Source organism: Echinops telfairi, unplaced genomic scaffold (assembly GCF_000313985.2).
Source record: "Echinops telfairi isolate 266 unplaced genomic scaffold, ASM31398v2 ScPeMD7_18;HRSCAF=68, whole genome shotgun sequence".
NCBI classification, from domain to species: Eukaryota; Metazoa; Chordata; class Mammalia; order Afrosoricida; family Tenrecidae; genus Echinops; species Echinops telfairi.
The window spans coordinates 28,190,103-28,213,933 of NW_022103915.1; the positions used below are offsets into that span (position 1 = coordinate 28,190,103).

At 58.3% G+C, this 23,831-nt stretch overlaps 1 protein-coding gene across 3 annotated transcripts in view; it reads right to left on the reverse strand.

Annotated features, from left to right (window-relative positions):
- TMEM63C (transmembrane protein 63C) overlaps positions 1–23,831 on the reverse strand; it is a 72,450-nt gene that overhangs the window by 23,204 nt on the left and 25,415 nt on the right. For 2 of the 3 annotated variants that reach the window (XM_045288072.1, XM_045288073.1), the window contains exons 3-13: positions 16,160–16,384; positions 15,543–15,622; positions 15,039–15,123; positions 12,582–12,619; positions 8,052–8,194; positions 6,267–6,315; positions 4,434–4,542; positions 2,369–2,442; positions 1,774–1,854; positions 1,568–1,691; positions 533–666 (exon numbers count right to left, since the gene is read on the reverse strand). In XM_045288072.1, coding sequence (XP_045144007.1) covers positions 533–666; positions 1,568–1,691; positions 1,774–1,854; positions 2,369–2,442; positions 4,434–4,542; positions 6,267–6,315; positions 8,052–8,194; positions 12,582–12,619; positions 15,039–15,123; positions 15,543–15,622; positions 16,160–16,351 — 1,109 coding nt within the window. In that variant the 5' untranslated portion in view covers positions 16,352–16,384. The remainder of the gene's footprint in view (positions 1–532; positions 667–1,567; positions 1,692–1,773; positions 1,855–2,368; positions 2,443–4,433; positions 4,543–6,266; positions 6,316–8,051; positions 8,195–12,581; positions 12,620–15,038; positions 15,124–15,542; positions 15,623–16,159; positions 16,385–23,831) is intronic. The other variant, XM_045288074.1, reaches the window with a different exon arrangement.

Genomic DNA, 23,831 nt, shown 5'->3' on the forward strand with positions numbered 1-23,831 from the left:
AAGCTCCAGGTAGCACAGGGCCAGGGGCCTCTTGAACACCCCCTTCTAAGAATTCTTCTGGAACCTTCCAGAGTGGACCTAACCCTGCTCGCTGTTGAGCTGCTCCGGGCTGGGGCGGAGGAGAGATGAGACCGTAGAACTATGAGTTCGGGAGGCAGGAGGGAAGAAAGCCCCGCAGGGCTCTCTCTGGCACTGTCCTTGAGAAAAGGGGGGGGGGGTGACACATGGGCAAGAGGGAGGAAATGGATGTGTTCCTGCTGATGTCCTAGAGAGGAGCAAGAAGTCGAAGGTCACCCTGCCCCTCTGCTGAAGCAGGGGCATGGGGGAGCCAGGAGCCCAGACCCTGGGTCTCCCTGGTGACAACGATGGCCATTCTCTGGAAGGCAAGGTGGCAGCTGTGAGGAGGTGGCAAGCTGGGGGTTCCTCCTCCTGCCTCCCTGCCTTGGCTGGAATGGGGGTGGGAGCTGGGGGGAGGACGGTGTCGGAGGAGCAGTGGAGCCCCCTCTCAGGGCCCAGCAGGCGCAGTGCTCACTGCTTGGTCATCCTGGCGTCCTGGAAGGTGACGAAGACGAGGTCCAGGCGCTTCAGCCGGACGCGGTGGAGCTCGGCGTTGAACTCGTCCGTCAGCTGCTCCTCCAGCTCGCTGTAGTATTGCTCTGCATCCACCTGGGGCAGCACGTGGCCTTCAGACCGGGCCGGACCTGGAGGCCACACCGCGGTGGCTCAGCCCCCACCTGCCCCCAGAACTTCCGGCCAAGGTCCCAGGCCTAGAGCAGGACGGAGTTAGGACCCAGCGAGGAGTTCCGGGGGAAAGCAGGGCACAGCCCGAGAAAGGGGTCCAATGCATTTGCAGGATTTTCATAACGGGGCTGATTCTTTTTTCGGGACTGGTTGGGGCAGGATGGGCTCTGTTGGGGCCGGGTCTGAACTAGGTAGCCCCCGTTTGGACTACGCTGAAGCAGGTCCGGGCCCTGCACGTGCTTCCCTGCACGTCCCAGAGGCCAGCAGCAGCCGGCGCCAGAGAAGATAACCGGTGAAAACCTGATGTTCCTGGTTCAAAGAAAGCCTCCACGACAAGCAATTCTCCCAGTTTCCAGACCCCATGTGCTAATTGCCATACATTCGTCACCACCCCTTTAAAAACCCTCGCCCCCAGCTGCTGAGCACGACTTCCCTGACCTGTTGGCCTGGGTCACGGAACCGTCCTGGAGCTCCCCTAACCCCTAAAAACAGCTATTTCTGTTTCTGCTCTCCCTTGTCCTGTCAGTTATGTCCGTCTTTGTCCCTGTCCCTCAGTTCCGCCTTTACAGTCTCCAAGGCCCTGCCAGCAGCTGGGGCAGCTGAAGGCCCTTGGACTTCACAGGCCCTTGTTCTAGCAGGGGAAGTCAACAGCCAACAGCCGGCAGGCTCCTGGCCGTCCACCTGGGGGAGAGGGCGCTGAGGAACAAGTCTCCTGCTGCCCTGGAGGTGGCCTGGGAGGAGCAAGCTCAGCAGGGAGGTGGGGCATGGTGGAGAGAAAGTCAGTGAGACTGGGCCCAAGCCCCTCCCCCAGGGACGTGCCCCTTACCTCTTTGAAACAGAAGCAACAGCTGCAGAAGAACAGCCGGGAGCAGGGGTGCGTCTTGATCATCACCCTTCCGCTCTTCTTGACCTTGGCGGCATAGTACAGCCGGCCCCGCATGGCGTGGCGCCTGTCAGCGGGCAGGTCAGCTAGCTTAGTGGCCAACACATCCTCCCCTTCTCCCCCGGGCCCCGGCCCTGCTGCCATCTTACCTCTGGTCGTCCAAGTCAATCAGATGCCGGACATCATAGCAGAAGTGGACTCTGGTCACGACGCACCCTGGATAGGCCTCCCTGCAGCCGAAAACATGAGCTCAGGTCAGCCCAGGGGGCTGGACATGCCTCCCTTGCCTCTGGCCCTGCTCGGCTCTGCAGCCCACGGGGCTCAGCAGCCCAGGTCCCCGATCTGGGGGTGGGAGATTCTGCCCTTGTTCCTCGGAGGGGGCACATCCTTCCCAGATGGTCCAACACAGCCCCAGAGTCCCCAGAAGAGAGACGCTTTCTGAGAGACCATGTGCTCGGTGGCGTGTCCCTGGGGCTAGGAACTGGGGGTCCGACAGGATGTCTCAAGAGGACCTGCTCTAAAGTAGCCCAGGGGCTACTTAGGCTCACCTGGAGCACTAGGGGACAGGAGAGTTAGCCCCACCCGTGTCACCCCAATGCCATGCAGGCAACTCCCTGAATTCCCAAAGCCTGTTCTAGAGGGCTGCCCCTGAGCTAGCCCAAGGAGAGCCACCACCTGGGCCGGGCTCCTCCACCAGCCGGTGTCCACTTGGGAACTCCCTGCCTCCGCCCAGCTCCCGCTTACTGAAAGTGTCTGCTGATGAGCTCGGGATCTTGGATCTCCGTGGGGACATAGGTGACCATCAGTGTCTTTGTGACCTGGGTGGGGAGGGCCGATGGAGAAAGATATGAGCAGAAGGTTCCTGGAGAGTGGGGTCAGCTGAGCAGGAGGGCGAGGCTCAGGTGGCTACGTACCAGCGCCCCCTGGCACAGCCTTGCCTGGTCAGCCAACGACCCGCTCCCCTGGTCTGTGGTGCCCCAGCTGAGACAAGTGACCCTGTGGTCAGCAGCCCGCTGGTGAGCCTGTGTGGTTTCCTATGTCCTGGCTGTGGGCACAGGGATGGCGGGCTGCTGAGCCTGTGTGGTTTCCTATGTCCTGGCTGTGGGCACAGGGATGGCTGTGGTCCAGGGAGGCAGGGCCGGAAGGTGGGGTGGGGGCCAGATGCCAGGACTGGGAAGAGCTGCTCATGGGCTGCCCACAGGCCCCAGTGGTCATTCTGCCCTCCCTATGGCTGTGAAGAACTCCCCCTACTCCCACTAGTACTAGGGAGAGGCTCCGAGTCACCAGGGGCAGCCCCACAGTTATTTAGGGGTGGATGGGGGAGAGCATGGGGGGCAAGCAGGACTTGGGGGGAGCTCTTTTGAGTGCCAGGCTTCATCTCAGCAGTGGGGACTATCTTTCTGAGCCATCCCCCCAGGAGGGCAGCCTAGTGAGCTGCTACCAGAAGTGGCAGTCATGAAGGGCACGTCTGGTGACGTGAAGGAGGGCTGAAGTAGCCAAGCCCAGAAGGGCCAGAGGTGCCCACACCCACAGCCTGAAGCACTGGCCGTCACTTGGCAGGGAAGAAGCACTCGTGTCCTGGGTGGGGTAAGTGGCTCCATCCTCTGGAAGCTGAGCCAGTGATACCCTGCACCCTCCTCTCGGCCCCATGGGGGTGCTTTGTCAGCCTGCACCATCCCTTCACCTGCCGGGCTGAGCCAGTGTCCCCATCCTTGGGAGCAAGGCCCGCCCATGTCCAGAACTGGCCAGGGTGACAAAGCACTACTGCTCCTCCGAGCAGCCCCCCGAACCAAGGACTGGCAGCTCAATTCTGGGCTGGGACCCCTCGGATGGGGGGTGCGTGCTCTACACTGGCCTGAGCTGCCCTGCCAGGTTAAGGGCCAGCTGCCTGCACTGGAGGAGTTGTCACCAAGTGCTCCCTGCATCTCCTGTCACCATGGCCCTGTTGTCCCTGCTGAAAACAGCTCTCAAGGCCATGATTTCCATTCCTGGGTGTCACGGCGTGGGTTCCAGCTCACAGTGAGGCCCGGTGACAGGGCAGAAGGGTCCCAAGGGGGTCTTCTGGGCTGTGATCTTTACAGAGAAAGATTGCCAGGCAGAGCTTCTCGTCCACAAAGCTGGTGGGTGAGTTCACACCTCTGACCTTGCAGTCGGCAGCTGAGCGCTTAACCACCGTGCTTCCAGGGAGCCTTCCAACTAGACGGGTTCTACGCCAATCCTGGTGGCTGTAGTGGGCTGCTAGCCTCTAGGTCAGCAGTTCGAAACCACTAGCTGCTCGGCGAGAGGATGATGAGGTTTCCACCCCCTGGAGAGAGTCACGGATTTGGAAACACAGAAGGGTGCTCTGAGCTGGCCTTGACTTGATGCAGTGAGTTTGTTTGGCGTCTGCTCCAATCTTATCTTGGAGGCTGCTTTGCAGGGCACCCAGAACCGATCGGGGGAGACGTGATGGGGCGGATCTCCATACTCTCCCAGCAGTCCAGCAGAGTGCATGAGCGTTCTGGAAGGATGTCCCCCCTCTCCCCACCGCCCTCCTGGGCCAGGTGTTTGTTGATGCTTTCGGTTCTGGACGGTGGGGAGGTCCAGAGGGCACTAGAGGTGCACAGGGTGCACCTGGGCTACAGCTGTTTGCCAGCTGGATTGGAGGTACCAGGGTGCGCCCAACCCTTACCCACCAGGGCCAGAGGCTGCCCTGCTCAGGTGAACTCCTGCCCCCCAGGTGTGCAGCACAGCCACATCTAGAGGTGGGAGGTGGGGAGGCCCGGCTTGGAGGGGACTCCGGCTTGAGGGGCAGCCCTCGGGGACTCACCTTCTGGGTGTTCTTGGGCACGAACCCCAAGCAGTGGTGAGCCATGAAGATGACGTTGGCGATGAAGTAGATGAAGGCCAAGGTGCTGTGCACCCACAAGAGTTTGTTCCTGCCAGGGATGAGGGGCAGAGTGGGCTCAGCCCCTGTGGGTGGGAGTGGGAGCCCACCCAACACAAACTTGCCTCGGCACCACCCGCTGGGAGGGCAGGCACTCCGGCCTTTTGGGAAGGGGTGGTCACGGGGAGAGAAGGGCACAGCTCACCCGAGCGAAGACTGGCTCGTGAGTAGTGTGTGCTTGCCCTGGTGCTGTGCTCAGTAGGCGCAGCGCCACCCTCAGGTGAGAGTGGGACTCTCTTCCTCTTCCCCACAAGGACAAGAGCCAGGTGGGCAGGTGGTGGACCCACGGTCACTCAGAGCAGTGGCAGTGTGGAGCAGGCTGGGGCTGCTGGAGCACTCGGACTCCTCCCTGCTGGACCAGACTCAGGCCTTTGCGGCCACTTTGAGCTGAGCAGGGCCTGAGGTCTCCCACAGGAGAGGGTGCTGTCTCCTGAGCTGGGACTTCCCGGGCAGGCAGAGTGGCCACCAAGTGCCATGCTTGTCATCCTGCTTCCAACCCGCGTGACTCGGCCGGCCCGGGGCCTCGGCCAGGCTCCTTCTCAGCAGTGGGACCTGCCTCCAGTGGAGAGGCTTCAGGAGGGGGAAACAGCCTTGCTGACTGGCTGCATCTGCTCTAGCCCCACCTGACTTCCCACCCACCACACGCCCTGTGGGACTGGCTGCCTTGTCCCTCGGAGCAGGCAGGGTGACAGTGACGTAGCCTCCAGGGAGAGAACTCTGGGTTCAGGCCGAGTGTGGGTTTACGGGTACTGGAGGCTTCTGCCAAAGCTTGCTTTTTTGCTAGGAAGGTGCTGGCCCCTACGCCCGGGAATGCTGGCAGCTCTCTGCTGGTGCTGGTCGCACCCTGGGTGGGGGTGAGGGACGCAGGAAGGGAGAGCTGACTGGAAGGGGAAGCAGACTGGCCCCAGTCCGGTGGTTTGAGCGTTCCGATCGATAGAAGCCAGGCCACACTAAGAGTGCAGGGGACTGAGGGCTTGGGGGAAAAGGTGGAGCAGGTGTGTGGGGGCCCCACCTGTTAAAACTGCTTCTTTAGCTGTGTCAGGAAGTCTGCCAAGCCTGGCCCAGACACCGAGTAGACTTATTTCCTCAGCATAGCACAGTAGGGTCACATTTTGCTCAGTGCAAATTGGTTTGGCCACCAGTCAGGTTGGCTGATAGTTAATTCCATCGGCTTTGTGGACTGTGATGGGTGGGGGTTGAAGGGGCTTAGCGATCACGTCCCCCTGTTCCTCCATCTCCACGGAGGAGAGGGAAGGTGCACAGTCCCCGTTAGTGGCAGAGATGGGCATGGCCTCAAGTCCTGGGACTCCAGTGTCCCTGTGCTGTGGGGGAGCTTCAGGCACAGGCTTCAGACACATAGGGCTGACATCTCCTGATGTGGGGGGGAAATGGGACCCCAAGCCCCTCCTCCATAGAAGGTTCTCGCCTCTTCAGAGGTGGGCATGCAAGGCCGATAGGCCCATCCCCTCATACCCGACAGGAGAGGCTGGTTTGGGTAATTCTACCCATTACAGAGATGGGGACATCGAGACTCCTGGAGTCTTTTCCCATCAAGAGAACATGACCATTGACCTCCCACTCCACCCCTGGAAGGCCTGGGAAGCCAGGCCCCTCTCAGGGAAGGCAGTGCCCACGTGATGGACAGACTCACTGGTCCTCCTGTCCCCACTGGCGCCCCCAGGCAGTGAGTGGGAGGTAAGAAGATCAGGTACCTACTCTGTGGAGACATTGACAATGGTGGTCCGGCCGAAGTGACTATTCCAGTCTGGAAGAGAAGAGAGTGGGTGCCTGTGAGCCTGGACCCTGGGCAGCTGTGGGGGTGCCAGAATGCCCAGGCGACAGGAACGTCCGGGTCTGGGGATGCTTGTCTATGTCCTGGTACTCTTCTAAGTCCCTGCTGGGAACCCTGCCTCCACCAGAAACCACAGAGGCCCGGGTGCTCTCTGGGACTGCTGGCCAGGGCACCACGCCAGGAGGGGCCCGAGGCTCACACGGCATCCCCAGTGCCGGGTGGCACACTGGAGCCAGCCAGCCAGGCAACCAGCCAGGGGCTGTTACGGGAATGTCAGCACCACCAGCAGCAGGGACGGCAGTCCCCACAAGAGCCCCACACTCAGGACAGGGGGAGTTGCCTTGTTCCGAGCCAGTCCTCCAGGCCAAGGAGAGTCCCTGTTGGTCTGGCCACCTCCAGGTTTTACGGGACATTTCCCAACATCCTCCAAGACATGACCTTTGCCACCACACTGGCTTTCTGGAGGAGGACCCGCAGAAATAGGACTGAGATATGGCTGACTCTGGGAGTGGACACCCACTGGCCACGCAAAGTTCAGGAAGGGCTGGCTACCACGGGCTGAGGAGACGCGGCTGTCACCTGAGGGATTATGGTGCTATTCTACCCAGCCCGCTTCTGTGGCCACACAGAGCCCCTTGTCTGTCTTCCCTGTGATGGGTGAAGGTCACTGAGCGCCCAGGGTGTCTCAGACACCATGCTGGGCACTGCCAGGGGTTATCTCTTGAGGACATGAGGGCTGCAGACACTGATCCACCCAAGAGACTATTCAGTGACTTGCCAGGTTGGGCAGAGGTGTTTCTGGGGAAGCAAATGTGGGCAAGGGTTGTGGGGCCGGCATCCAGAGCCTGGCTTTTCTGTTATTTGGTTGGAAGGGTGCGCCCTGGTGTGACGAGAGCGGTCGGAAGTCCTCGGAGGCAAAGTCTGCACTCGCTGTGCTGTGCCCACCTGGAGGAGTCCTATTTGGGGACCTTTTCAGTGGGCCACATGCCATCAAAGGGACTCCACACACCCCTGGCCAGGTGCCGCTGCAGACATGAATGAATATGCCGCTTCAGGCTGAATGGGCCCAGATGCCTGCCAGGTGCCACACCTGAAGGGGCCCAGCACCTTCCGCTAGGGGGCATGTTGGCATCATCGAGTTGGCACGTGAAAGACTGAAGTGCATGCCTGGCATCACACACAACTACTATAAGGTGACCAGATTTTAACATTGGTAAAGCGGGACACCATTGATAAAACTCACATCCTGGCGAAATAGCAACATGTCAGCTGAAAACCGTATACCCTAGCTTGTCGTGCATTCTTTTAAAAAAATCGGGACTTTTTAAAAATGCTGCAGGACGTTGGGAAAATTGTTAAAAATCGGGACGTCTGGTCACCTTAAACCACTAGCTGTCTGCACCCTGAACCAAACCCACTGTTGTCAGCGCAATGCCAACTCACGGCGAGCCACGTGTGCCGGCGTGGCCCTGAGCCCTACACGATTTTCCTATCATCTATAGCCAGAGGCAGACGTCAGACCTTTCTTCTGTGGCGCTGGGGGTGGGCCTGAACCTCCAGCCTCTAGGTTAGGTGGGAGTCGAGAACAACATTCAGATTTCTAGACACCTCCCTCCCCCATGCCTAAACCCAAACTCCGTGCCACCTGCCAGGCCGTGCCTCAGGCCTCATCGTGACCCAGTGCCGGGGCCCTCCTACGCGCCACCTACCCAGAACAGTTCCAAAGTAGTTGATGGGCAGAATGATGCCCAACGAGGGGATGCACAGGATGAGCACGAAGGTGATGAGGTGGTACTGGAACATGATGTAGATGTGCGCGTCGTTGCCGCACTTGCTGACCAGGTCCTCGTTCCTGGGGGGATGCACAGAGGAGGACACGTCTCAGGAGCCGGGGTGGCCGCCAGCTGAGTCGGGGAGGTGTGGGAAAGGGAAAGAACATGACCAAGGGCCCCTCCCGCCGACCCCAAGTTCTGACTTTAATGTGGGCCAAGGCCTCAGTGACGCCTGAGTGCGCTGAACAGCGAAGCAGTTAGCAGCAAGCCAGGGGCACTCTTGCCGTCAAACATGCAGTTTCTTGCTTTGATCACTTCTTTAAATGCTCTTTGAGGGACTGCTGGGTGCACGCGTTGCACAAGGCGCTAATATAAAGAAGCACCCTATTTTATTTTTAAAAAGTTTCCTTACACCCCTTGAGTTAAATCAGAACATCTGAAAATTCCCTATCAGGATGCATCCACTTGTTCAAAAAGGTTTCTTTAAAAAAAAAGTTTTCTTTAAATCCCTTGAATTAAATTAAGCTATCAGCCACTTACACCAGGTGGGCTAACATTTTCAAGTTGGACAGTACCAAGTGTTGGCCAGAATGTGGGGCACTAGGAGCTCTCCAACATTTCTGGGTGTGTGTGCACCGGCAGAGCACTTTGGATAACGGGGGGCACTGCCTGCTGAAGGGGACTTTGGACATACCCTGTGAAGCCACAAATCAGCCAGAGTGCACCTTGGGAGCAAGGATGGTGAGATTTCGTCCCCCTGTTTGGACTCCTCAGGAGGGACCAGTCCCTGCAGAGGGACACCGTGCTGGGTCAGCAAAGAGGAGGAAGGTTCTCAGTGGGTTGGATTGACCCAGTGGCTGCATCAATGGGCCGCACGCAGAACAACTGGGGGGCTGGTGTTTCTTTCTGTTGTACGTGGAACTGGGTTGCCATGAGTTGGAACCACCTTGATGGCACCCGACAACATAGCACCGTGACCTCGCAAGGGTGTGCCTCGGTGTGTACGCCAGAGCACACAGCATACGATTCTGCGTCAGACTTACACCAGAAGCAACTTAAATATCTCACAACAGTAGAACGGACATACGAATTCTGAGACACCCACACTACACAGTGATAAAAATGAGTAGCCAGCAGCTAAACTTCACACAACAACACTGAGTGAGACATGAGGTATGTCAGGCATAAAACCAAACAATCTATAATGTTAAAAACAACAAGCAAACAAGCCAAGCAATACCAAACCATATTTAAAAGTCAGGCTACTGATGACTCTTGGGAAGGAGGGAGGCCCAGGCTGGGGCCTGGGAGGAAGTGGGCAGAGGCTTCTGGGAAATGGGTGGCTGCAGACCCTGGGCTGGACATTCATTCACTTTTGTGCACTTTTCTGCACGTGTGCTGCCCTTCAATTAAGAAGGAAAGGAGCCGTAGCACTGCTTCTTTGGGACGCTCAGGAGAACGCAGAACGGCCAAGCCTTAGCCTACCATCACACCGAAGCTAAGCCTTTGGCTACTGAGCCTTTGGGGTAATTTCCTGCAGCTTCTTGGTGTCTGACCTGGTGATGCCATCAGGCACGGCATTCGACGGGCTGCTTTTCTGCATTAGCATCCCACCGGAGAGTCCCTTCCTGTATACCAGAGGCGCTCCACCTTCCTCATGCCGCGACCCTTTCATTCAGTTCCTCAGGTTGTGGTGACTCCCCAATCATAACATTTTTGTTGCTATTTCATCACTATCATTTTGCTACTGTTATGAATTGGGCGAACCCCATGAAAGGTAGTTTGACCCCCAAAGGGGCCGCGACCTCCAGGTTGAGAACCGCTGCTGAACAGTTCCATATTTTCTCCACATGTCAAAACTTCCCATTCTTCAAGGCCTGGATCAAAACCACACTTGCCCTAAAATCCCATCGGAAAGAATCTCACTATCTCCCACAGGCCCTGGACCGGCGTTTGGACCCTGCCCATGACGACTTAGCATGAGTCTTGTTGACCTTTGCCTCTGAGAGTCTGGCTTCCTCGATGCTGCATGGGAACTGCTGGGCACTGTCTTCCACGGGACTATTCTCAGTGGGTAGTGGACACATCAGGCCGCCTCCCCTTCCTCTTTCCTGGATCTGGCTTCCTGATGGTGGGACCCTCACTGACAGACAGCCAGACAGACTCACACCCCTGCACACACTGGTATCTAACAGGCACCAACAGGCCTGAGCACACACAGGACATATCAACAACTGCCTGTGCCTTCCCAGTGGTCTGAATCTCACACTCACCTGCACCCATAGTAACCCAGGGGCGCCGTCCCCTGCAGCTTGGGTGCCTGTCCCACACGCCTCCTACTCTCGGCCCGAACTACGTGGCCGCTCTCCCCCTGAGCACACCCACTGGCGTGTCATTGGGCAGCAGGGACAATCCACAATGTCCACTCCAAACTACCCCCCACACCCAGAGGCCAAGGAGTCATCCCACCCTGCGTGTCTGTGAGGGCTGAGGTTTCAGGAGCAGATGATCAGGCCTTTATTCGACGGCGCCTCAGGGTGGACTGAACCATCACCTCTGGTTCCCGGCTGGGTGTGTCAGCCATGGGCACCGCTGGGGGCTCCCACACTGCCCCGAGGGCTTCCTTCTCTCTGGCACCTGATGTGTGGTCAGCTCGGGTGGGGCCGGGCACCCCCATGTACCCGGGCATGGGGCTGGCCCAGCGGCTGTCAGGCCACCGCATGGATTGTTCTGCACTTGCAGTGCCCGGAACCTCTCTGTGATCCCGCACTGCCCGGGCAAGAGCCCCGACATTCACGTGCATCCTCGGAGAGGTAAAAAGGACACCTCCCTTCGGGTTGCTGGTGGAGGCCGTCCTGGCAGAGAGGTGTTGTGGGAGGGGATGAGGGATGAAGGTGGGCCCATGTCTCTGCAGTCTTTCCGTTTATACAGCTCGTGTGCCCCAAGCCCCAACAAAGCAATGCATGGCTCTCTCTCCACCCCGTGCGGGTGTGAGCGAGGAGCCCAGCTGCTGAAGCACACCAATGAGTCACGGCCCTTCCTGGGGACACCGGCCACGGTCCAGGAGGCCTGGAGCCCAAGATCATGGAGGGCCTCCCATCAGTTGCTTTGGGATCAAATGCCAGAGGCTGCTGCTACTAAGCCCACCATGGGACTCCCAAGGCCCTGGGCCCCCCACTCTATGGTCTGGGGAGCAAGATGTGGCTCATAGGGTGGCATGGGGGGATGACTGCTGAGGTGGGCATGGAGGCACCCAGAGGAAGAAGACTACCAGCCTTTGGGGACAAGCAAGTCAGCAGACTGGGCTGGGCTGAGGCACATCTGGGGACAGTGAGGCCGCACATACAGCGACATGGCCAGGGAAGACGGGCCCTGGAGGAGCGGTCTGTGGAAGGGGGGCGGTCAGGTAGAGCCCAGGTGAGATAGTTAGGTTTATTCTGCCAAGCTGGCCGATAAACACATGTGGGGTTAGTTGAAGGGCGGAGGGATAAATGGCTCGGTGAACCTCGCCTTTCTAGTTCTCGGGTCTCTTGTTTCTGATGGTCGGACCAGGGTGCAGCTGCCTTACCTAGTTATTTGCTTCAGCTGGCAAGGCTCACTTCCTGCGAGACATCCCTGAGGAGAAGCCACATGGACCTATCCTGATGCAGCCCTGGGTGCTGGAGCAGCCACGTGGAGACCCCTGCCAGTGCTGAGATGCTTACACGTTCATTGATTCGGCTTTCCTTCTGCAGTCGGCATCATTGCGTGTGTTTTGTGAGATGGAGGAGGACTTTGTAGATTGGTGTCGGACATATGGGCCAATGTTGGACTTATGGGCTTGGACAGCACGGGTTGGGATGCTTTCTTGATGTGCACTTACCCTTTATAGAAAACTCTCTCTTATATACATATGAGTTTCTGTGGATCTGTTTCTCTAGTCTACCCAGACTAACACACCAAGCCAACACTAGGCTGTCGGGTTGGGGCAGAGCAGTGTGCATACGTGTGCCCTTACACAGTGAGACACAGAGTTCAACCGGGCCACAGGCTCCAGCTGGTCGCTCTCTCCTGGTGGAAGTTCACAAAGCATGTTGTTGACCAGCTGAGAGCAATGATTCCTCCATTAGCACTGGCCCTGCCCTGGGCTGGGTGGCAGAGACAAAAACTGCCCCTCTTTCACCAACTGTCATTCTGTCTACACTTTGCTCTGGGGCCCGGGGTGAGGAAGGGGGGCTCCTCTGCTACGGTGGGGCTGGGCACCCAACAGCTGCACCATCAGCCGGGGCTGCTAGGCTTGTTGGGTACCACTGGGTCCATTCTGATGAGGAAGGCTGCCCCGGAGGGCATACTCGGCTAGCAGGCCTCTCTCCCTGGTGGTGGGCAGGTGAGTTCCAACCTCCCATCTGTCCATCAGCTCAGATCTTAACCAGGGATCCTCAGGAGGGTCTTTTCCCCTCCCCCAGCTCAGAAACCTCAGGCACTTACTTCATGGTTATGCTGTTGAAGAACCAGGCACAGAAACCCTGAGGGGAAAGAGAGACGGAGAGAGAACTTGAGTGAACCCAGCCCGGCCTGCCTAGCCCAGCGCTGTCACCCCAGCGGTGCCCGGAGGGCCCTCCTCCTGCAGTGACAGCACGGAGCCTGGTACAGATGGCAGCGGCTCAGGATGAGGCAGCGGTGACGGCCGGGGGAGACGCCTGTCTCTCCTCAAGTCAGTGGACACTCATGGGAATTCAGCCTTGGACGGTGGATCTAGGGCTGGAGAGAGGAGGGCCTCCCTCTGGGGTAGACATCAGTCGCTTTTCCGGGAGCAAGTCCTGAGACGTGACCCTCCCCTGGTGCATGGGGTCTAGGGGGCTGCCCACCAGGTGACGGGTGACAGAGGTGCTCCCAGGAGCCAGCTCAGGTGACGGTAGCCAGCTGCCACCCCACCTGCCAGCTGGGACACTGAGTCCTGTCTGCCTTGGCCGGCAGGTGGGCACTGTGGGGAGGGGCCCCATTCCCCAGCTCTCTGCAGGCCCTGCCTGCACTCTGCTGGCCTTGTATCTACCCTCTTCAGGCTGACCTGCAGAAGCCTGCCACGGAGACTGATCCTCTGAAACACTGTCAAAAGGAGAGGGTCTCGTTGTCATTGTCTAGGAAAACCTTAACGAGGGGCACTTCTGAAACTAAACCCGAGAACAACCTTGCAAGAGGGATGTGGCTCCCCTCCTCCTGGCAGGGAAGCAAGCAGCAGGTGAGCTCCGCCTCTGTGAGGGGCAGGGCCTGGCAATGAAAGAGGCAGAGCTCCAGGGGGATCGCCAGGTAACAGGGCACCAGGCCCGGCCCACTCCATGGTGATCAGATGCCAGGTCAAGTGAGGAACCGACCAAGCCAGCCCTGCTCGCAGGGGGAGCAGCCTGGGCAGCCCGACCCCGCAGACCCGGGAGCCTCACAGACTGAATGCGGAGCCCGTGTGCAGACCAGACCGGGCTTGCCCTGACGGTGCAACAGGACCCAGAGGGGGTGCTGAGAGAGGGAGGAGGAGCTGACTCAGAGCAGGGTCGCTGAGAAGATGGGGAGAGGGAGGACCACCCTATGGTGGGAGGGAGGTGGACCTCTGGGCACCAAAGGATGGCCCGTGTGGAGCAGAGAGGGAGATGCAGCTGGGCAGGTGGATGAGAGAGTCACCCACCCCCACCCACCCCCACTACGAGGCTGGCTCTGGGCACAGGGGAGGGAGGGGGGCAGGGAGAGCCCATGTGGACACACTTGGAAAGGCATCGCTTAGAGGCGACCTCCACCATCAAGCGAGAGACTGACAGTGAGTGAGTGACCTGGAGCTGCAGAGACTGGGCGGTAAAGGCAGCAGGCATGCAGGGGGAGCAGCCAGGGTCAGAGAGCTGGATGAGAGGCTGGGAGGTGCGTGTGGATGGCCGGGCATCAGGTCTGAGGCTGGGAATCCAGGGACGGGTGGGTGGAGGGGCACGTGGGTCTGTTGCAGACATGCTGGATCTGGAAGGCGGTCAGCACAGTCTTGTGGTTGCCACAGAACAGAGGGAAGAGGAGATGGCCCTCAGGGTCAGACGTTTCTCAGAGACCTCGAGAGAGCAGCGCAGATGGGGGCCCATAGGACCAAGCAGCATGAGACCACTGCTGACCTTGGCTGGGTGGAGCCACGGGGTGCAGAAGGGTGGGCAGGTGAGAGGGAGAGGGAGGGGAGACAGTGAAGACAACATGGGTGGATAATTAAGCAGGAGTACACCAGTCCTGCGGGAGTTGGGCTGCGAGGGCAGAGGGAGAACGGTCATGGGGACTGGGCTGGGGCAGGACCGGTTCCCCTCTTGCTCTGAGCTGCCCCCCATGGCCAAGCTTGCTCAGACCCTCCAGAGCACCCCCTGCCCCGGAGAGTCTTCTGTGGCTGTCAAGGGCCTTTCTGGTTTCCACCTTCCCGTGAAGGTGCTCTCTCCCCTGGACAGGGTGTGGTGTGCTTCCACAGGGCCCCACCTCCTGGCAGCAGCTGCACCCTGCAGGGCCCCGCAGCCAGCGGCAGAGTGAACTATGGCCCAAGGAGGGAAGGACCTGGAACAGGAGGTGATATGCGAGCAGGAGGAGACCCATGGCCTGAGGTGGACATTCTACAGAACGTGCCAGGTGTGGCTTTGGCCAGCGAATGGGGACAGCAGGAGTGGAGCGGCAAGGGAAGTTGGAGATTTAAGGAGGACAGACCCTCGTAACTATATAGAATCAGCCAGCCCTTACTCGGCTGGCCTGCTAGGAGGTGGCGACTGTTAACACCTCCCTCTCCCAGATGAGGGAACCAAGGGTTGGCAAGGCCGAGCACTTGCTCCAAGGTCACATGTCTGGAAGTGGTTGAGCAGGACTGGTTCCCAAGCTCCTCAACCCTCCAGGGAACACTAGGCTGCCTGTGGTCTGCCAGGACTCCCCCCCACCCTTGCTCACCTTATCCCTGCGTTCCATCTCCATCGAAATCTCTGAGGGGGATGTCTTCTCACTCTGCTCCCCATAGATGAGTGATGTCAGGCTGCTGGCCGGGAGAGGTGGCATGGCCAAGGGTGGGCAGAAGAGGAGAGACAGGGTTTCAGCTGCCCGCCCTGCCCTCTGCCCAGGAGCAGGCTTGGTGCCTCCGCTCCTTGGCTGAGCCCACAGCGCCGGTGCAGCTAGCCATCATCCCCAGTGGTAGGCAGATAGTACAATGTCAGGACCCCAGTTCTGGGATTAAAAAGTCAGGCTGGAGATGAGCAGGAGCTGGTGCCCAGAGGTGACTGCCTGCCAAAACCCCTTCCTGCAGTGAGCGGGCCACAGGCATGCCTGGGCCAGGGGCTGGGCGGTGAGATGCTGCCAGCCGATAAGACAGCTGCTCATCGGCAGCTGGGCCCTGCTGAAGCAGCAGGTTTGGTCCTGGCAGCGAGCTCCTCCCAGAAGCAGCTCCCCAGCCTCCCTCACCTGTCATTGTGGATGAGCAGAGCCAGGCGCCCGTAGTCCCACGCGGCTTTCCGGAGGAAGGAGTAAAGCACAAGGATGACCTGCAGGCCAGTGACACAGGGCAGGTGAGGGGCCGCCTGCCACCTTGGCTGGCCTGCTGCACTCCAGCTGGGGAACCCTTCCCCTGAGCCCCCCGGGGTGGGGTGGGGCCCTGGGACTCCTTCACAAAATGGGGGTGACAGGTAGCAGCCATCCCCCTTGCAACGTTCTGTTCCCAGTGCCTAGGGCTCCCTGGCTTCCTGGCTGCTCTGCTTCTTGGATGAAAGAGCAAGTGGCCCGTGGAGAGCCACTGGGGCAGACCTTCCATGGGTGACATCAACAGTGGGGGTGTGTGTGGGGGGGGTGAGAAGCAATGACCAAGGGCATTGGACAGATGGCCCTTTGAACAATGGCTCAGAGAAGGGAATCCCAGGGACTCTTGATTGTCCCTCCAGCCCCTACCTCCCCTGAGACCCACCCACCTGGGTAGCCCCCCCAGGCAGGACTGGCTTTCAGGTTGTCCCTCCCGACCGGCTTCCGAACAGGCCACCATGTGCAACAATGGCTGTGGCCCTCGCCGGGAGCTTGCCGGGACTTACCATCCACAAGAGGAGGTTGAGCATCAGCACGGTAGGGACGCCCCCGAAGGGCTGCCCCTGCAGGACGGTGTTCCGGGACTGGAAGCAGTCATCTTCTGAGATGTTCTTTGCCCTGTCCACCACGTGGTTGTCGGTCAAGATGGGCATCCTGGAGGGCCCCCTGGTGAACAGCGGGAGCTCCAGGCTTGACATGATGGTTTACTGCCACTTGGGAAATGGTAGGACCTGCGGAGGACAGAAAAGAAAGTCACATGGCGTGTAGGAGCTGAGAGGGGTCCAGGTTCCCAGCCACCCCATGCCTTGGTGCCAGGCTTACAGAAGGTTGATCAAGGCAGGCAGGCCCAGCCCTGGAAGTGGCTTGCAGCCCTGTCCTGTAAGCGGGCGTGCTCCTCCAGTCCAGGGGCCTTAAGGCAGGGTAGCTCCGGGACCCTGGGCTCGTTCTCACTGTACCATAAACCCTTCAAACAAAGATTCATGGAATATACATCCAAATGGGTTTTCCTAGCCCTACCTTTGTAGAGTTGTTCTTGTATATAGATAAGCAAATCTTACAAAGGCTCAGCCAGCACCTAGCAGGAAGGATTCGGCCTGGGAGATGGGGACCTGTATCCGCAGGCCGACTCACTGATGACCATCTGCAACCGTCTACATGTCTCTGACCTGGGTATCAGGGAAGGCCATCGCTTCGATGGCTACATCCATGAAGGAGACGGTATGTCTGGCACAGAGCGGTGACGCAGGAAATGCCGTTGTCTCATCTCACATGGGAACCAGGGAGCGCAGCAGCTGTCCAGCGATCTGAGCCAATCCAGTGAGCCTGCGCTGTTCAAGACCCAAATATAGAGCTCAAGGCCACGGGCATCCATCATCTTTAGGCATGGAGGGAAGAGGGAAGTATAGCTGACATGTGCAGGGGACAGTGGCTGTGTGGCCAGATTCAGGGTCAGAGTCAGGCTACAAGGTTGTTCTGATCCTAAAAGATTCTTCAATTGACTCTAGACCTCACTTCGCCCTAGAACTCTTTACTCCCATTCCCCCAAATTAGGCCCCTTTCTTCATTCAACAAAGATTTGGAGAACAACTGCTCTGTGGCAGACGGATGGTGACCTGGTGTATGAGTGAGGGCACAAGACACCCCTGCTTCCCTAGTGGAGCTGCCACTAGGGTGGGGAGACACGGGGCAGGGGTGCAGCTGAGGCCAACCCTGCGATGGGGTGATTAGGGAAGGTCTCCTGGAAAAGGGGACATTTGCTCAAAGACTTGAAGAGAAAAGGCAAACCGTACAGCTGTGGGCAAAGAGCAGGCCACAGGGAGAACTAGGCCTGGGGGTGCAGGCTCACCTGGGACATGTGTGGGGAGAGAAGTGAGGCCAGGGTGGCAGGAGCAAGAGGAAACAGCCCCTGCCATTGAGGCCTTTCGGACGCTTAGGGATCCTATGGGACAGAGTAGAACCGCCCTTGTGGGTTTCTGAGGCTTTCAACCTTTCCAAGAGCACCCAGCCTCATCTGCTTCCCGAGGAACGGCAGGTGGGTTTGAACGGCTGACCTTACCATTAGCAGCTCAACTTGAAACATGCTACGCCACCAGGGAGGGTAAAAAGCCCTGTGGGGGAGGGGTGAGCCGCAGAGTGACTTTCCCTGTTTCCCCGAAAGTAAGGCATCCCCCGAAAATAAGACCTCTCCGAAAATAAGGCCCCCTGAAACTACCGTAACTCTGGACTCTGGGCCGTAGCAGCGGGTGCCGCTGCGCAGCTCACTGTTGGCCGCAGCGCAGCCGGAGCAGACAGGAAGTGCAAGATCCCTTTTAATAAAACAATAAACAATAAATGTGTACTGTATTCTTCTTCGTGGAAAAATAAGACATCCCCTGAAAATAAGACCTAGCACATCTTTGGGAGCAAAAATTAATATAAAGCACTGTCTTATTTTCCGGGAAACTGTATGTTGTCAAGAGACCTATGGCTCTGGTCTTCAAGATGGCACGCAAGCTTGCTTGCTGAGCGTGAAGAGGACTTGAAGTACCTCCCGCTGAGGATCAAAGACTACAGCCTCCAGTACAGGATACATCATCAGGAAGAACCGAAAACCCTCAGAATGGGGCCTCGGGGCAACGTCATGATCAAGGAAGAAAACGTCGAAGCTGTCAAGATTTCCTTTCCCATCGATCCACAATCCACGTCCACGCGCGCCGGTCCAGAACTCGCATGCTGGAGCTCCCTGGGGACATCCGCTGCGGGAGACCTCGGTGAAGCGTGAAAAAGCAGGGCCCGCTGACGTTTCCAATCAGCTCAGACGCGTGCGGGAGCGGGACCATGAATGAGACCGCTCCAAGAAGACTTGCTGTTTCTACGTCAACGGGGTTGGCAGAGCAGATGAGACATGTGCTGGGAGAGGTACACCCAGATTGGAGAAGGGCGAGATTTCACCTTGTTCGGGCATCAGGAGAGGCATCCTTGGAGAAGGACATCGTGCTTGGTAAAGGAAGGGTCCCGTAGTGGGCCAGACGGACACAGGGGCTGAAACCATGGGCACCGACATGGCAACTGTGGGGAGGGCGGCAGAGGGCGAGGATGGGAACAATGAAGGCATGGGCAACGGTCAGATTCTGGAGCCATTCTGACGGGGAGCCAGAGAGGTGGGATGGGGGCAGTAAGAACATGGGCCGAGTCAGGAGGACTGTGGGGTTTTTGACCTGAGCAACTGGACAGATCAAGTTGCTGGACATTGAATTGGAAAGAAGTCTGAACGTACAGATTGAGGGACGATCAGAACATCATCGTTGGGCATTTAAAGAGCAGAGAGCAGGCAATTGGATTTGTGAGCCTACAGATGAAGGAGGTCCGGCAGCTTAGTGGTTATGATGGGTTGGGCTGCGATCTGAGAGGTCAGCAGTTCAAAACCACCAGTCGTTTGGTGGAAGAAAGAGGGTGCTTTCTACTCCCATAAAGAGTTACAGTCTTGGAAACTCACAGGGGCGGTTCTACCCTGTCTCATAGGGTCGCTGTGAGTCCACATCGGCTTGACAACAGTTGAGTTTGGGTTTGGTTTTTTTTCTTTCTTGAGTTGAGCAGAGAGAACCAGACGAGATACAGAAACGTGGCCTCACCGGCGTGGCACTGAAAGACATAGGTCTGGATCGCCAAGGAAGTGAGTGTAGAAAGAGGAGAGAAGGGAGAGAGAAGAGGGGCGTGAGCCTCGAGAGACTTCAAAATGTAGAGGTTGGGCAGATGACGAGGAGAGAGGGGGGGCAGTGAAGGGGCAGCCAGCGAGGAAAGAGCACCACCAGGAGGGTGGCACCCTGGTCAAAGTCAAATAGCACATCTTGAAGGAGAAGGGAGTGGTCCGTGGTACTGCTTGGTGAAATCAGAGGACAACGTCGCATGAGCCCTGGTTTAAGCAGACGGAGGGCACTGGTGAGCTGCGTAGAACAGGCTCGGGGAGAATGAGAGGAGAGGATGTGGAGGCAGGGGGTACAGAGGCGGGCGAGGTTAAGAGGTGAGAAAGAACAGTGCGTTGTATGCTCTGACAGAGTGACCCAGTAGAAAGGACAAGTTTGGTGACAGGAGAGAGGGAGAATTGCTGGAACCATGTCCAGAGTGTGTGCATGGGGCTGGGATCCAGGGCACGGCGGGGAAGCGAGCCTTCGAGGGGAGCTGAGCGGTTAGTTCATGGTGGGGGGGGACATGCATGCCAGTGGGTCGATGCAGGGAGAGCTGTGGACATTCTTTTCTCGATGCTTCTAGAGAGCACAGCCTCAGGCGAGCATGAGGGTGGTGGTCTCGGCTGGGAGGCAGGTGTTGGATGTTGGAGGACAGGACAAAAAAGGAATAACTAGACGTCCAGGGGGTGGAAGAACCGAGCAGATTAGAGAAATGTAGTATAATTCCAGGCAGCATGAAGGACATGCTGAAAAGGATAGTCCTGAATTTATAAGACAACCAGCCCGACTCATGGTATATTTCTCTCCCACGGTGTTCATTCGTAGGGCTGCACGTGTGTGGCAGTTACATCATCTGTCAACTTGTGAAGGGGTGGAGTCTAGCCTGTCAATCATAGTCAATGAGGCCTCTGTGTGGACAGGGTCTTCTCCTGAGGATTCTGGGAACTCCTGTCTTCCTCCCTGGAGGTGGGACACACACTGTCTCTCCTCGTCTTCGTCCAAGACATTCCTGTTGACAAGTGACGTGGAGCTCCGCTGATGGAACGGAAGAGAGAAAGCAGCCTTTCTGAGGCCAGATGCCCCTCACCTGGGTGTGTTTTCTACCAGGTGAGTCTGCAGCCCTCATCCCCACCGTCCCGTTTGACAGACAAGGGTGTAAGGTCAATGCGGACAAGCCACCCTGGACGTCCACAGTCACACAGTGAGCCATCAGGGCCAGGCTCCAGGGGGTCCCTGTCATCTGAGCTTTCTGCTCCTGGCTTCCCCAAGGGCAGGGGTCAGGAGAGCCCACTTGGCTCCAGAGACCCCTCCAGTCTCACCTGCCATCTCCTTCCCAGGAGCCTCAGCTCTCAGGCAGACCACCACCCACCCATTCAAAAGCCTCACTTTCTCTTATGCCTTCACAGCTCCCGTGGGGAGGGGCCCCTGACCCTCCCCAGTAAGAAGGCTGCCCCGGCCCCCACCAGCTCCACTCTGTTTCTCCAGGCTCCCCATCCTCGCCCTGCGCAAGCACACTGGTGTCAGCGACCTCACTACCCCCAGATCCTCCGCTATCTCTACTGGGTGGGGCTGGTGCTGACAGCTGCCCAGTCAGGACGAGACTCAGGCGATCCCGGCATGAGGGTGGACCTCTGTGATGCCGAGGGCTACTGTGGGCTGATTTTGGAAGGCAGATTGCCGGGCCTTTCTTATTAACCCATCTTAGCCTGAGCCTCCACTGCCCCCCTTCCCTATTGGGTAGAGGGAGCCGAAGAGATGGAGACACGGGCTTGGCCTCAGCAAGCTCGTTCTGAAGAGGCTACTCAACTCACTGCCACGGGGTTGCTGTCGGCATGCCAGCTCACAGCCACCCCCAGCAGTGTTTGTAACACACAGTGTGACTGCAGCAGCTGTCTGGCTCACAGACGAGAGCCAGAACCCGGTCTGGGGTCAAGTGGCCAGGGCCCAGCTCTCTGCCACCCACCCTGCCTCGGCCAGCAAGGCTCTTGTCCTGCCCACCACTCATGCTTCCTCTCCACCTGGCCCCCATCATCTCCCCACCTAGCTTCCCGGCTCTTTCCTTTCGAGTCTTGGAGCGTGCCCCCTTCCCTCCTGCCACAGGGCCTTTGCACAGACCAGTCCTTGCGCCCGGAATGCTCCCTGACCCCCTGGTTAACATGTCCTCCCACAAGCTGATCTCAGCTGATTTTTGCTTCCTTAGGGAGGAAGTGCAGCCCAGGTCAAGCTGACCCTGGGCCCCCACACCACTGGCTCTGATGTTGCTACATACCCTCAAGGTATCTTGGGAGGCAGACACAGTGCAGCATTTAGGTACAGGTCTCTACCGACGTTCCCTGAGTTCAAACACCACCCCTGCTGTTTACTAGCTCCAATGCCATTAGGGAGAGTTCTTAAGTTCCCAGTGGCTCCATGTCCTTGTCAGTAAAATGGAGATGTAAAGGGCATCTGCCTCACTGGGTGGGCGTGGGGACAAGGGACCGATCCCAGCGCAGCCCCGAGACCGGTGCCCTGCACACAGTAGCAGCTCTGCACACGCGGAGGAGGAGGGTCTCTGTTAGAGCCTCACATAGCCGGGGTTCGTTCATGGGATGATCCTAACCCACGGCTGACACCCCAGCAGCTGGGCAGAGTTGGGGCTGTGTGGGCTCAGGCTGCTCTTGGCGGAGCTGGGGTCCAGGTGCTCCACTGATAGTTGTTAGGGAAAGAAATGCTGGGGGCAGGCAGGGCTGGGTGGCCTGCTTCTCCCCGGTGCCCTGCGATGTCAGTGTCTCAGTACGAGCTGGTGGTGGTGTCAGGCAGGTCGCTGCTGTCCAGGGACCCCAGGATTGTGGTGACCCCATGCACACTGAAATTGGATCCCTGTGCTTCACAGGGCTTTCATTGGCCGAGGCGGAGATAGGTTGCCTGGCCTTCTTTCTAGTCTGTCTTAGGCTGAAAGGTCTGATGGGTTCTGGTTAGCAATACCCAACACCTCCGCCGACAGACGGGTGACAGTCAAGGAAGCAAGAATGCTATCCCTATCCTCTGACCATCATCATGTCCTCTAACTTGAGCTCTCCCTCCCATGGGGGAAAGGGACCTGCTCGCCCACTTACAGGCCCCCATCCCCCCATCCTTCTCATCCTCCCATGATTCCCTTGCATGCATAGCCTGGCAAACTCTTGGATGGGGGCACCTGCTTCTGTCTTGAGTTAGGGGGAAACGGGCCACATCTCATATCTGAGCATCGAAGAGCAAATGTATACTCACCCCCACCCCCACCCGCCTCCCCAGCACAACCAGGGGAAGCTGCACGCATCCGCTCAACCCCAAGTGATTGCAGTAGTCCCGTCTCCGTGGCAACAAGTCCGACTTAGTCTTCAGCCAGCAGAGGCTGGGCACCAGGCTCGCCAGCAACAAGCCCCCAGCCTCTTCTCTGACAGCTTGCTTGGCCTGACTCCCAGGGGCAGAGAGGGGAGAAGGGGAGTGGACACGAGGCCATGGGAAGGCAGGTTCACAGCAGGGTGAGCTCGCCCCTCGGCAGCCCGGAGGGACCCCGATGGCAAGACCAACATGCCGGATGCTGGGGAGGGCTGGTTTTCTCTGTCTGTCTCTCTCCCTGCCGCTGCCACGTGTGGGATGACAGAGACCTCCGGCTCTGAGCCATGTTCTCGCAGCCCCTAAGGAAGGGCTGCTGCTGGCTCGCAGACAGCACTGACCTTCACAGAGCCTGCTCTGGGCCATGCCGGGCCCAGCACTCCGGGAAGAGAGCAGTGCTCACTCCCTGCCCTCAGGGAGCACACAGGCAGGTGGGGCGGACAGACAGGAGACCACCCAAATTGCAAGTGAAAACAGCAAACAGACAGCACACGGAACAGTAGCCCGTGTGTGTGTGTGTGTGTGTGTGTGTGTGTGTGTGTGTGTGTGGTGTGCATGTACACATTGGCCTGTGTCCAGCTTTTCTGAGAGGTTCAGAGAAAACTGGGGACGGTAGCTGACGTCCAGGAGGACTGGTGGGGCTTAGGCAGGGGAGGAACCCTTACTTTTCATTGCATTCGGTGCTCTTCTTCTTGAAGTAGATGTATGCAGACCTCACCCACTCAGAGCAAGCAACACAAGGCCGGGGCGACAGGTGCTGTCCTAAGCAGTGTGCCTACTCGGTGCCGGGACCAGAGAGGGAGAGGCTGGGCAGTCATCGAGGGACTGACTCACTTCTCCTGGGATCGCAGTGCTCATCTGCGTGTGCTTGTCTGTGTGTGCATGTGTGCTCGTCTCTGTGTGTGTGCGTGTGCTTGTCTGTCTGTGTCTGTGCACGTCTCTGTGTGTGCATGTGTGTGCCCGTCTGTGTGCTTGTCTCTGTGTGTGCTTATGTGTGCTTGTCTCTCTGTGTGCATGTGCGTGCTTGTCTGTGTGCTTATCTCTCTGTGTGTGCATGTGTGTCTGTGTGTGCTGGTTCCTGTGTGTGTCTGTGTGTGCTTGTCCCTGTGTGTGCTTGTCTCTCTGTGTGCATATGTGTGCTTGTCCCTGTGTGTGC